Here is a 13,343-nt window from a genome sequence, read left to right as displayed (position 1 = left end):
ACTGTGCTCTATTAAAATATATTAGTCCTATATATTATGCCACGTGTGAGCTAGGCTTGTTAGATACTAATCATATGCATATGAATGTTGTCTCTTCAGTTGCTAGCCCCCTTACTGGACATGATGTACGGCAGTGATGAAAAGGATAAGGTGGTTCCCCTACTCACTTCCATCATGCACAACGTTACTCCCTACCTCAAGAACCATAGGTGAGTAGTTATATCATCTAGGGATGTAGTCCAATTAACTCTCTGAGTGCCGTGAAGAGAACCTCTTTTTTACCCATGTTCCTGCAGTGAATTGAGGGAAGAAGAGACAAATGCCATCGATGTTCTGCATGAAGAGTTTACCAAAAGCACTATTTAGGAGACTTCCTACATTTTTTATATGTATAATCAATAATTCAAGGCACTGTTACACATTGTGGTGCCTCAATTTCAGAGATTGTCAAACTCTTCTTACAGAGTTGTATGATGCTCTTTAAATGCATGAAAAACATGCAGTACAAATCATTTTAGAAACATAGGTCACCCTACTGTCACTATCAGGAACATTTAAAGAAAGTATATCAAAAAAACTTTTACGGAAAGGTTTATTCTAACTTGCCATTCATCTATGTGAAGTACATTGTATTGCTTGTACCAAATCTGTAGTAATCATCTTTGCTTTATGCTGCCCTCTAGTGCCCTGAACATGCCAAGTTTCCGTGCCTGCACCTCCCTTGTCTCAAGTCTGAGTGACTACCAGTACACCCGTAAGGCCTGGAAGAGGGATGCCTTTGAACTCCTGGTAGACTCCACTTTCTTCCAGATGGATGCCACCTGTATCGGAGGGTGAGTCACTGGGGAATAAATTAGACCTTCTCCTCATAGAATTCCAGCTCCTAAGCACTTAAGAACTAACCTGTATTTCTAGTATTTGTGATTTTTGAGACTTCTTCTGCAATTGAAGGTGCAGAGGAGAATACCTATCATTTTAAGACCAGAAAATTGTCTCAAATCTTCAAATGTTCCTTACTGTGCTGTCCTTGTAGTCCTAGAGTCAGCCATCAATTTGCATCCAATTTGCATATTTATGTGTGTATGTAAATTAGTGTTCAATATAATGATAATGATAGTAATAATGGCAACAACAACAATGACGACGATGACGATGTATATTTAGGGTTTATAATGCACGGATCTATCATCACTGATACTCAGGTGCATGAGAGCTTGCAAGTGCTGTTGACCTTCTTACTGTAGTGTGTGTGTCTGTGTGTCTACATACATGTTTCTCATGGTTGATGGTTTCTTCCATTTCTCTATCCCCACTCCAGATGGAGATGCATCATTGATAACTTGATGACTCACGACAGAACAACCTTCAAGGATTTAATGAGTAAGTCTCTCATCCGTAACAGATTTCTCTCATCACAGAATGCCCTATTCACCCTTTCCGTGCCAACCATCCGAGACGGCATTTACAACACAAGGGGGGTTTCTGTGCCAATCAGCATTCAAAGTAGACAAAGAGTTAAGCCTGATGACATGTGGACACGGTTCTTCTTCTTTGTATGTGTCACATATCTACATCATGTCATCTGTATAATGAGTTTTTAGGAATGGTGGGATTGCTTTGGCCTGTCGTACTGAAGGCTTGTCAGAGTATAGTTTTAAGATCAAAGACTTTGACTGGTCATGTGATGACCAAATATGGAAATTAAAGCTTGAAAGGAAATGATGATACAGAATATGTAACGTTATCTCACCAAGATGGTGTCATCTTGCTTTTAGATGATTAGAGTAATGATAGTTGTGATAAAAAGTGATGATGATGAAGATAATGATGATGATAATATTCAAAGAAGATAATGAAGGTGATGGAGGTGAAGCCCTTGAAGATTATCACATTGATGGTGAAGATTGATTGATGATGTTTTCTGAATAGTTGCTTGTCATTGATAAGCCATCAATAGCTTAATATTCTTGATGTAATCACTCTTGGTCTCATATCGACTCAAGAGTATACGTCTATTTCAAGAGACATACTGTATACGCCATATATTTAGCAAGTTTAATGTTTTGCAAATCGCAACATCTCGACAGTTTCGCAGGTATTCAAATTTGTGATCATGGAGTAGAGTTTTGAACAGAGAAATGTAAAGGATGGGGATTGATATTTTCATGTGTTAAGTTCGGGAATAGGACCAGACTCGCAAAATTCTCAAATACAGAAACCGTGCAGAACGTATGTTGTGTACAGTAATTGATCTTATTATCGGCACAGTTAAAAAAAAAGTTTTGAAGATGTTGATGAGTTTGTGTTCCCTCTTTTCTCCCAGCGAGAGTAGCCACCCTTCAGAACACCTCTCTCAGCATCTTTGCCAGTAAGGAGCAAGAGATGGAGCAGAGAGCTCAGCTCCTCAAGAGACTCAGCTTCGTGGTATTCTGCAGCGAGAGAGACCAGTATGTCCGCTCCCTGCCAGACATCCAGGAGAGACTGGCTGAGAGTCTCAGGCTCAGCCAGAGTCCCGTGGTTCATGAACAGGTCAGACTCTACCCTGAACTGGCTTCCCTTCAGCCAATCTTCCCCCTCCTCTTGTATCCTCCCTGCCCTAGGACCTTCCCTTATCCCTACCCTTCCTCTGAATCCACCAGTGCACTTTATACAGCAATTCATTTTCCTTACATGATAACATATGATGGGGAACCTTGTATCTGTTGTGCCTTTCACATGGATTTTTTTTTAAATCTTTATTTTTGGTTTGGTGCCACTTTCATTGATTAATGGATGCTCAGAGACTTCTGTTTTATAGGCCTAAGCTCAAAATCAAATTCAGAAATGGATGATCCGCATGAATCACCGTACCCAGAGTGATTAAGCAGATTAAAAAACTTAAATCAGATATGAGTGGACTGTCTCCTCACATTGCACAATCTTTGAGACAGAATGCTTCTGTCTTCTCATATTTCTACCACCATGCCCTTGTATTACTGTAAACGTCAATATTTTCGCGCGATTAATTTTTCGCGCTGAGCGGCTCGAAAACGTATTCGCGGGTTCTTAAATTCGCGCTCCGCAGCAGGTTACTTTACTGTAGTACACATTCACTGCTTTCATCCAAAGCCTCTGCTACATAGCTTGCTATGCCAGCGTACGACAAGCGACGTAGCGAGCGGCTCGACTGCGAGTACAAGCACTCAAATACGTAGTACAGCTGTGACTGTAGTACCGTAGTCACGGGGGAATGTAGCATCGGTGCGTGCGGTGCACACATGCATGCTACAGTACACAGCAATCTATCGTCTCTTCGCACAGTACTAGTAGCGTAAACATGCCTGTACATTGTACTACGTAGCAGTATCATCGATGAAGCGCACACAATTCAAAATGTGCATAGAAAATTGTGAAGATATATTCGCGCGTTTTTGAATTCGCGCTAGCCGAACGTAGCGCGAAATCCGCGAAAATTAATGTACCGCAAAAATTTCCACGTTTACAGTATTTAAAAGAATATGAGAGCTGTTTTGACTGATTTTTTATTTTTTATTTTTTAAGCAGGAACAATTTTATCTTATTCACAAGAGAATTGGTTAGTGTGGCTTTTTCCGTATCAGAAACAAAGCTCTTTATCTTATTATTTGTTTTTAAAATATTCAATACAAGATTAAAGCTTATGTTTTCCTGCCTAGTCATTGCTTTTGTCCTCACAATAATTTACCAGCCTTCTGGAAAAGCAATGGGAAAACGAAATGAGCAATCTTCTTCTTATTTGAGTTTCTAGGATAGTGATTGTAATTAATGAGGTTTGTTTATCTTTTGAATGTGAAAGGTGTTCACCTTCTTCCGTGTCCTGCTGCTGAGAGTTTCTCCTCATCACCTGACAGGACTCTGGCCTACTATGATCACTGAGATGGTGAGTTTTTACTTCCCTACCTATCTCGTGGAACCCAGATTTGGCAACATTTCACTGCAACTACCATGCAGTTTGTTTCTCATTTTTCAACTAAGGAATATTGATATCAATACATTCTGTAGAGCTGACGCATACTTTTCTTGTTATTGCTTTCTCTTTAACTGCAATGGTTAAGACGAATAAGATTGACCCTTTGTTGTTTTATGTTTTTGTTTATTTTTGCTACACTGAATTTGTGAGTATTTTTAATGTATTCATGGCCATTTGTTCACAATGTCTGTAATTCAGCCTCCGGGCTGCGATAGATATTGATGAATAAAACACCATTTCAATTCAATTCAATTCAATTCAATTCAACTGCCTATAGAAACCCCAGTTTTTATTTTGCGTGGTCTTCTTTGCCAATTTTGTTTGTGTCTATATGTGTTGAATCATTATTATTCAGTAAGAAAGAATATTATAAGTTGTGACATTCATCGCAGAAGAATAGAATACTCATTTTCTGTTCACTGAATTTTAGGTAAGAGCAAAGAGTAAAAACTGATACATTTAGATTGAACTAAAGCCCTCTACTATGACCCAAGAACTATACAAGTTTGGATTGTCCAAAAATGAATCAAGACAGTAAAGGTAAAATATAAAGTATCTTTCTGCAATTTCATGTGAACTACATGTATGTGCATGAGCGTTTTTGTGACACGTGTTTGTGTGATTGAATGTGTGTGTGTGTGTGTGTGTGTGTATGTGTGTGTGTGTGTGTGTGTGTGTGTGTGTGTGTGTGTGTGTGTGCTTGTGTTGCATCTGTCCTATGTAAATATGTTACTACTATACTTCTTGTTAATATGTTTAAAACTTTAGTATGTTTTGTTTTATATGTTTATCTGGGACCTCTTTTTTTTACAAGCTCTGCTTCTTTTGGGGTCCCAAACCATTCATTATTCTTAATGCTGTATCCTTTTGTAAAATGTCAAATGTTCAATGAATTGGTTAAATAAACTTGAACTTGAACTTAAAGATGGTGTTTTGGTGTTTAATGTCTCAAGGTTCAAGTGTTCCTACACATGGAGGAGCAGCTCTCAAAGACAACGGACAGCTCCAAGAAATCCGCCATCGTCAGTTTCTTCAACATTGGTAGCAATGGTGGTAACCCCATCAAAGCCTTCCTCAGCCTCTACCTGTCGGCCTGTAAGCTGCTGGACCTGGCTTTGTGTCTGCCTTCAGAGTCTCTGCCTCAGTTCCAAGTGTGAGTAGAGTCTGGGGGAACTCGTTTGCATAGATGACATTAATGATGGTGGCCTACAAATGAGATGATCAAAATAATAATGTCAACGGAGAACTGGTGATGAATTCACTGGTTGAAGATACATTTCATTATATTAAATGGGTTTGTCAAATACCGGTTAGTGATTGGCTAAACAGAGTCACATGATGGAGGTACATTCGTTATGTTCGCCCATGGGCGATGTTCTCCCATGGGATAACATTTCCACGTAACACAGGCAGAAGGCCTAGGACCGCGCGCGCACAGTGAATTTGGCTCTGCGCGAGCGAGCGATTGAGTGCGTTGTGCTGCATGCTATGATGCTGCCCTGGTGGCCGTGGTTGCAAAGATCGTACGCTGAATCTCTCCGATCTTTGGTGGGTGACGTTGACGTACAATGTATTTGACTAACCCAGCCTGTCATATAATATAACAGATGATGACTTTTGTTGTCGGGAACATGTACCAAACGTTCCACCCGAAGGGTTTGAAATGCTATTTCGGGAGGCTATAAGTCCCTCAATAGCATTTCAAACCCTTCGGGTGGAACATTCGGTATGTTCCCTCCCCCGCCAGTCATCATCTATATAATATTGAATGGTCCACATGAATACTGATCAGTGATTGGTCATGATTTAGTCACATGACTAATGCAGCAAGGATAAGAATTATTTTATTGTGAGCAGTCTTATTTACGTCAGTTAATGCATTTCAAAGATTTGACTTGCTGCCAATGGAACTAGAATGAAATGATATTTGATTATGTAGACCATATTATATGACATATGTTGCCTTGATTGTTTTGATATCATATATGTCATGCGCTCCGTCGAAATGAGTCAAAAGTAGCAGAAAATGAAATTTTAGTTATGCTTATATGTGAATTCTACAGACTCTTAGCTTTACAATGGTATATAATACAATCCATTTCCACATCCCTATTATTCTTAAAAACGAATATGAACTACGCTATTGATGTCAGTCCATTTCATGATATTACGTGTTATGTTACACCACTAAAAAATCAATATTTGTTTGATATTAGTGGCGAGGATGAATGTGATGACAGTATGAATGATTGCTTGCTGTGCTCCTCAGAGTTTGACCCATTTTTGTGCTTGACTCTTTTCATCATCCAGGTACAAGTGGGCATTTGTTGGTGAGAGCGGTCAGACTGACACCCAGACGAGATTCGTGCCCCACATTGCCAGGGTCGGCAAGCTTCTGAAGGCTAGGAAAAAACAGGTAAACTTCCCCAGGAGGGTATCATCCAGTAGGTTAATGCTCTGTGTTTGTCTCTTTTCCTTACACTAACTATGTTCATCATGTTTTAGGACCACCTTACTAGCAGCATAAGAATTGTAGATATCAAGTTTTGGAAACTCTGACTACTACTGATAGAAATGCTTATCAAAGTTTTTGTTTGATTTTACAGCTTCTTTTGTTTCCTTGTTCATCTTTTCTGAGTAAAAGATAATCTGTAACAGGAATGTAGACATTTGTAGGGCTTACAGTACTTTTCATTTTAATATGCACCATATGCTTTCGTACTGAATGTACACTGAATAGGTTTCAAATAAGTAGCATAATGTGTGATTATGAATATAGATACAGCCAAATGTTACATTAGAACATAATTGATCCTGACAGAGTGCAAGGGGAGAGGTAAGTTTCTGTCATAGGTAAACAGATAATGGGGTATGTGATTACAGTTTAATTTTTGTCTTTTGTCATTCCATCGTAGGATACAAGTCTAAATCAGACAGCACTGAAGAGAGTCAGCACAGGGCGCCCTCTATTGACCATGCACCACATACGAGCCGTGGAAGAGCTGTTGCCATTCTTCAACACATTGAGTCTTATGCAGCAGTCGTCACCTGCAAGCAAGCCTCGCACCAACGGTGTCCTGACACCGTCGACCACAGCCGACAACAGGCAGAACAACGGAGTGCCGGAGGGGATGGCGAACGGGATCACCATCATGAGGGATGGCCACGAATCCAGCGTCCAATCCAAGATGGCCGACGATGAGTTGATAGAGCATCTGGTAGAGAGAGACTTCCTCCTGATTGCTTGACCTCTCTAGGTCATGTGATCTCATCTAGGTCATGTGACCCCATCTAGGTCATGTGATCTCATCTTCACAACAAACCACTGGAGCAAGACTCACAGGACTGAGAGTGGGCCTGAGATTGGAAGAGAGACTTTCTCCTAATTGCTTGACCTTTGTAGGTCATGTGACATCATCTAGGTCATGTGATCTAAATCTTTGCAACAAGCCCCGGGAGCAAGACCCATAGGACTGACAGTGGATGTGACATCTTGGTGGTAGGGTGCATTCTTTGCTGCATTGATTCTTATGGAGAAAAAGGACCTCCAGTTTGTTGGTGTTTGGCATCTTTTGGAAGTAGAAAGTGTTCTAGACTAGCTGTGCCATTGTCAGAAAATATTCCAAGTTAATTGAGAGTTTTAAATACACCTTGCTGTTGCCTTGGAGGAGGGGTGAAGGACTTTGGTCCTAAGTTTGATAGAAGTTGTCAAGAATTCATCTCAAGGTATCATTTCAAAACCAAAGTATGTGTCTCTGTTGTGTTCCTTTTCTTCTTTCTAGCAGTGCATCACTGTGAAACTGGTGATAAGTTATTAGCTTGGGCACTTTGTAGTTAGATGGGAATGAGATCTAGTCCATAGTGGGGTATTTAGTTGGAATGTTTGTGAATGTAAGGCTCAAAAGTGAGGTCTTTTGATGACGTCAGCCCCTGTGTGTTGTGTCTTCATCAATAGGCTTTAACAGCTTACCACATACCATATTTATTTTGTGTATGTTATTCATGCCTCTCTTTTTCTAACCCAAGAACTGGGATCTAGTGATCAGTAAATTTTGTAAGTGTGTTACAAGTTTCCTCTGTTATTAGTGCAGTGCTGCTTTAAGTGTTTCAAGACTTGATTTGTAGGAAAATTGAGCAAAATGAACCTGAATCGTTCTTCAGGGGAAGAATCTGGGTAAACTTTGATGAATGAATTTTGGTTTTGAGTGTGACTTACATTGTACAGTGTATGTCCCTCTAAGTAGCAAAGTATGTGAGGCACTGGATGTGGGTGTAGCAGGATCCGTAGACATACAGTGTATCTTTAGCTAGACAGATTGATGGTTAATGGAGCAGAAACGTCTCAAGAGATGACAAGAAGGACAGTCTGCTACAGTACCTCTTAGGGGCGATTTGTCCAACATCCATCCGTACAGACTAAGACAAAGGGTGTATTATCATGATATGTACAAATGAAGGGTATATGATTATGTGCAATGTATCTGCCTTAATTTGAATGACATTCATGAAAGGTGAGAATAAGTTTGTTAAGGTCATTCCATTTCTCTTGCATTCAAACAATTCATCTGCTTGCAATTCTATTGATTTCTATTTTCATACACAGTTTAGTAGCAAAGTGTTTATTGTAGAGTAGTTAGAATGTGGTGACCTTGTGAATAATGATAATGAACCCCAGTCATTTGTGTGTTGTAATACTGGTATACTAAGTCTGTGATCTTTGACAGTACAATGTCAGTAATATCTCAAGCTGCCGTAGAACAGGTCAAGTTTTAGTGTAAAAATCTTGTCATTAAATGTGTCTTGAAATCTTGATTTAATCAAGTGATTCTGTGAAGACCTAGCTGTCGATCCATTAGTGTCAGTCTTGTGGATATTTCGGTGTTTGTCAAGCCATGTTAGAGATGGGATAGGCTGTCAGTTCTAGCATAAATCTTATAACCAGGATGACACCGAGTATGGTCAGGAAGATCACATTACCCTGTTGACCTGAACGTGTGTAGATTGTCATTTGTCCAGATGTTGAAGCAGAAATTTAATGTAATAGATGTCCACATTTGAGCGATTAGCAACGCCAAATCACATCATCTGCTGAATCTCTTAGCGTTTGAATAGTCGTGTATGGATGCTCTCTGTAAGTGACACTTGATATGTCTGTATTCTGTAAAGATGTTTTCAAATCAATTCTGAGCAATTCTTGCAGTGGATATTCTTCAGGTAACACGAGTTGTTTTGAGAACACTCAAATGCCATGTGAGTCACATAATTGTAATGGAAATTCATGAGGAGAAAATTACTGCTGTGCAAGTAGGTTTGTATTTAATGTCCAGATGTTGCTCAGCTTATAAAGTCTCTAGTTTAATTCAGTAGTACATACTGTTTTATCTCTCTGGTTTATAAATAAAGCAGTTTTGGAACTTTTCATAGCACAAATTTTCAATTAAAATGACACACAGTTTTTGTGTTTTGCCAAAGAAGTAATTGTAAAGCAAAGACAACAACAACAATCCAGTTATTTATCTGTAGGTCACTTGTGATGGGTGTTAGCATTTCATCTCACAGTACTTTAATCACTTGGGTTCGCTTGTGGGTATCAAAGAGATGTATATTATAGTTTTTGACCTATGACCTCAAGGAATATTTTGATATAAAAAAATGGATGAATATGATTGAGATTAATAGGGAAACCAATAAACCTCAAAAAGTGCATCTTTCACTCTAAGACTTGAACTCACATCTAACCATGTAACCATTCACTCATATGATAGTACAGACAGGAAATCCAGGCAAAGAATGTATAGTGGCTATTTCTTTGTATACTTTAATACATCTAATTTCACAAATGCACTCATGGTATGGCTTAGCTGTGTTGATGGAATGTGTTTATAATATATGCTGTGATCACTTCTTATGAAAACAATGTTTGCTCTGCTCCCAGCTGCTCCAAAAAATTGCTTGTCATTATTTGTTTAACTTTTCTTTGAGCTTGATAACTCCTCAAGAGTGACAGTCTATCCATTTGCCTTCAAGATGTTCTTTACTTTGTTGTAGTCAAGTTGAAATAATCCAAGACTTGTTAGTTCATGCTGTTTTTGAGGAATGTTTTTATCAAAGTTGGTTTTATTCTGATTTTGATTTCTTTAGCTTCATTGCACCTGACTTCCAGTCCGATGATTCTTGGTATTTATTTCATTCCACTGTCACCTCAGGCTTTATGTTACATGACATCTTAGACATTTGTGAGTCTGTGTTAGGGTTTGATCAGAAACTGTTAGTTGCCGTGTGAGAAACAGACATATTCTATATAAGTCTTGAAAAAGCAAATGGAAAGAATGTGATATGGGTGAATTTTTAGGTGATAGTTGGTGGAAGATCAAGTACACTGTATATTATTCGGAGTTTCATTTCTGTGCATTTTGGTGAATGTGCATTCGTTCTTTGCTCAGAGAGGAAGGATGTTTGATTTAATGGGTCAGTCTGGACTTTAAGTGACCATAGGTATAGGTTGCCAACACCAGAAGGAAGAACACGCTATATGGTCAAGATTCTTGGAAAGAGAATTGTGCGAGATGGCCATTTAGCAAATGAACACCGTGTGTTACTAGTGCAGATTACAGGAAAACAGTTATACTGTATGGAAGGAGGTCTGGGATAGAAATTTGTTTAAGGGCTCTTTAGCCTATGTACACTGTATGTTTCAAGTGCTGATTGCAAGAAGGAGTGATTGAGTTGTAGATTGGATATATTATGTGTTGGGTAGATCTTTGGTATTCTGTCTGTGAGGCATGTTTGAGGTGTATAAGGCTACAAATTCTCATTCTGTGACCAACTACAAAAGAGTTGATCTTCTTTGTTAGTCTTCATTCAGGTGTACATGTCGAAACTGCACCACTTTATATTTGTTTTCTGTTTCCTTTTGCAATTTGTTGTAACTGTTTTTGAAGTGGCGATTATTTCCACATAAATGAGTGTACCCTCACAATGTGATATTAGAAGGGAGTTGAAGGAAAATATAGTTATTTTATGTGAGCTATTATAGTCAATGTTGGCATGTGCAACATAACTGTACAGTAACCTTCCTCCCCTGCACACAACTGACTTGACTGACCAAGCTTCGAAGCTCTGAATGTTTTGCTTTTGGTTTGAAAATGACTGAAGGATATCTTGGTACTTGGCTTAGAATTTTGAGCAAGCTCAGCAAAGAAATGCATATATCTGAGCTTACCTCAAATCACTGCGATGTATATGGCTACAAGCAGCTGTGCATAAACAGGCTATATTCACTGTACTGGATTTATAGTTATGAAATGTTGTCAAATGCTGTATTTATCACTCAACAGGTATTGTTTTTGTGCAGTCTATTTATGCTAATCAACGCTGCTTGCTGCAATGCTTTGTTTGTTGTGAGTGTAGTGGTTTAGTCAGAGACACCCCAGTGTCTCCCAAGTTTGGAAGAAAAAAAAATCTCCCGAGACATGACCCAGCAAGCACCAAAGCAGTCATGATCTGAATAAAATGTTTGTAGAAGTGTTAAAAAAAATCATCCTTGTGGAATGATTATTTCCACCAACCATATGGAGTTCATGTATCAGGAAGCACAAGATGAGTGGAGTACATGCTGATAGACGAGTTGGAGGATCAATAGAACTTATGTACGACAGTCATTGCTGTTTCAGAGATTCCAACTCTCCCGCTTTCGGACGGAGATATTCCGCCTTGAGACCATTTTCGCACAATCTCCCGCTCTACTGCTCTAGCTGTGTGTTCTATCTTTAAGATGTGTTTTCCCAGATTTTTTGTTTTTGCTTCCCCCCTCCCAGCTTCAAGAAGTTTTGTCATGTTTGTTATAAGATAGGGCTATGATAGCATCAGTGAGCATGGGATATAACCCAAGAGCTGCCAGGGCCTTTAAAACATGCCCTAGACTCCTGCCGCATCAGATGTTGCGCTTTGTGTTTATTATGTGCTTGTGCTACACTGTGCTCATGCTTGCGTGATCAGAGCAAGGAAGTGTATTAGGCAGTCTTGCCTAGCACCTCTTTAAATTAAAGTCTCCCGTTTGATAGGGGGCCAGGCTGGAGAGTCTCCAGTTTGAGAGATGCTAGAAGTTGGAATCTCTGCTGATTATTGTGGTGAAGTCAGTAATCTTGGACAGTGTAGTATGGTGCCATTGAAAATCAAACTCTATGATTTGCCCTGGATGTTTGATTGACCGATAGATAGATTTTAGAATGATCCATATAGTATTTGTATAAATATCTTCGTGACATATTTTGCATTTGTGCACTCATATTGTAGCTTTGCACAAAACGTGTGATACACAGTGCAAACGTGAAGCAGTGGACAGATGATGTGTCATTTTACCCAGAAATGGGGTCACACGAACACCTCGTTTTATTTGCTTCGATATCTAGCATTTGGTTTTGCTGACGTGTGTATGACATTGCTATGATACTGTATTGGTCTTTGTATATTTGTGTTGGTCTTTATAGATTTACTTGTAGCTGGGACTAAAGGCTCGTTTCTATCTTTGCATTATCAGTACTGACTTTATTTTTATTCATTCAAACTTTGTCATACGATGTGTACTTGCCTTAAGTATGTTGGAAAGATTTATACAAAGTTCAATCTTTATATATTATATCAAATATTTGGTTGGAAGAAAAAAAATCTCTATAGGTTATTATGAGAGGTTACACATTGAAGCATGAGTTTACATGTTGTAATATTTCTAGTGGGAAGATTTAAGTATTGTGCGCAAAGCACGACAGCAAATGTAACAAATTGTGTAAGAAGAGATGGTTGTGGTGGTGTCGTCAGATGTCTACTCTGCTGGGAATAAAAAAGTACAACGAAACCTTTGATGTCTTGTCATGACTTGTGTAGCATGTTGAGATGTGATTGATGAGACGTGTGTGTTGGGGTATGGTTAAGGTGTGGGACAATAGAAAAAAAAAATGTAAGACATCAATTTTTTTTTAAACACACAAAGTCATGAGACAGTAGATATACATTGTATGAAAACTGCACAGTGACAATTGCTTCCTTCAGCAGCAAGTAGATCTTGTCACAAATCTTTCTTTCTTGCTTGCTCTTTCACAGACAGACAGACAGAGACACACACACATGCATTTGCAATAGCAAACAGTTATGCAGATCACCAAACAATACAGGGCTGTATTATAGTTGGCTTTCAAGATGTTACATTTCTTGCAAAAAAATGTACTTTGTAAGAAGGTGACAGCTGTATTTCTTTCACATGATAAAGTAACAACTTGATCATTTTTTTTTCATTATCATGTGAATGAAATCTACATTGTACAAATCAGTTTCTAATCCTGCAAGTGTTCCTTCATTA

General features: G+C 38.9%; 1 protein-coding gene across 1 annotated transcript in view; it reads left to right on the top strand.

The window, feature by feature from the left end:
* The window catches only part of LOC139740182 (protein DOP1A-like), a 57,043-nt gene extending 49,378 nt beyond the window's left edge, over positions 1–7,665 (top strand). Inside the window, exons 20-27 of the mRNA XM_071650770.1 lie at positions 100–209; positions 684–833; positions 1,319–1,380; positions 2,324–2,529; positions 3,815–3,898; positions 4,942–5,141; positions 6,299–6,404; positions 6,904–7,665. Coding sequence (XP_071506871.1) covers positions 100–209; positions 684–833; positions 1,319–1,380; positions 2,324–2,529; positions 3,815–3,898; positions 4,942–5,141; positions 6,299–6,404; positions 6,904–7,236 — 1,251 coding nt within the window. The 3' untranslated portion in view covers positions 7,237–7,665. The remainder of the gene's footprint in view (positions 1–99; positions 210–683; positions 834–1,318; positions 1,381–2,323; positions 2,530–3,814; positions 3,899–4,941; positions 5,142–6,298; positions 6,405–6,903) is intronic.
* The last annotated feature ends 5,678 nt before the right edge of the window (positions 7,666–13,343 follow it).

This window comes from Diadema antillarum, unplaced genomic scaffold (genome assembly GCF_040938485.1).
Source record: "Diadema antillarum isolate AM-2024a unplaced genomic scaffold, OU_Dant_1.0 seq00000839_RagTag, whole genome shotgun sequence".
Classification (NCBI taxonomy): domain Eukaryota; kingdom Metazoa; phylum Echinodermata; class Echinoidea; order Diadematoida; family Diadematidae; genus Diadema; species Diadema antillarum.
This window is presented reverse-complemented; position numbering and strand designations above follow the sequence as displayed.